At 36.4% G+C, this 692-nt stretch overlaps 1 protein-coding gene across 1 annotated transcript in view; it reads right to left on the minus strand.

Moving 5' to 3' along the window:
* Nucleotides 1-30: 30 nt before the first annotated feature.
* Nucleotides 31-692, minus strand: part of LOC107579877 (radixin-like) — a 3,092-nt gene continuing 2,430 nt past the window's right edge. The window contains exon 5 of the mRNA XM_016265665.1: nt 31-280. Coding sequence (XP_016121151.1) covers nt 116-280 — 165 coding nt within the window. The 3' untranslated portion in view covers nt 31-115. The remainder of the gene's footprint in view (nt 281-692) is intronic.

Below are 692 nucleotides of genomic sequence, written 5' to 3' on the forward strand. Positions count from 1 at the left end.
ATCCAGTCTTTTCAATGACAAGGACAAATGAGGCCATTTGTGGCAGTTAGATAAATTCACTTTTGAACAGCAAGTGCTGCTGTTAATCGAGGTTTATTGGAGAATTTATCAGCCACTATAAGGCTTCGAACTCATCTATTCTCTGCTTGGTGTTGCCCATGCGGATCTGACGCAGCGTCTTGTACTTGTCCCTCCCGGCTTGTACATTTTCAGTGTGCAGAATGTCGTTCTTAGTCTTCTTAGAGTCATCTCGCGCCTCGGCCAGCTCAGAGCTCAGGGCCTAAAAGCAATTTAAGATACAGTTAGTCACAATGTACATCCCAAATGGGACAAGTGAAATTAAAAATTGAGAACTGAACAAATAGCTTTTGATCTGAAAGTGTTGATTTGAGATCAGTCCACTGAACGAGATGTGTTGTTCATTAATGAATCAAATGAATGTGGAGCGTTGTTCATATAAACACTGTGTCATGTCTTTTAACGAAGACTAATATAAGGTTAATAAGAATTGAAATTTTAAACAAATTGTAAATCGTTGAAAAAAAAACACTCAGTTCTCTGAACAAATCAAATTTTATTACTTTTTTTTATTTCTTTATAGTCGCTGATTTGAGTCACTGAGAACGAAAGGATAATAATGAGTCCTCAAAGACTAATAATGAACGAATCTATGTTTTTGAATGAATCTCCAA

Source organism: Sinocyclocheilus grahami, unplaced genomic scaffold (assembly GCF_001515645.1).
Source record: "Sinocyclocheilus grahami isolate Dianchi unplaced genomic scaffold, SAMN03320097.WGS_v1.1 scaffold21065.1, whole genome shotgun sequence".
Taxonomy (NCBI): Eukaryota; Metazoa; Chordata; class Actinopteri; order Cypriniformes; family Cyprinidae; genus Sinocyclocheilus; species Sinocyclocheilus grahami.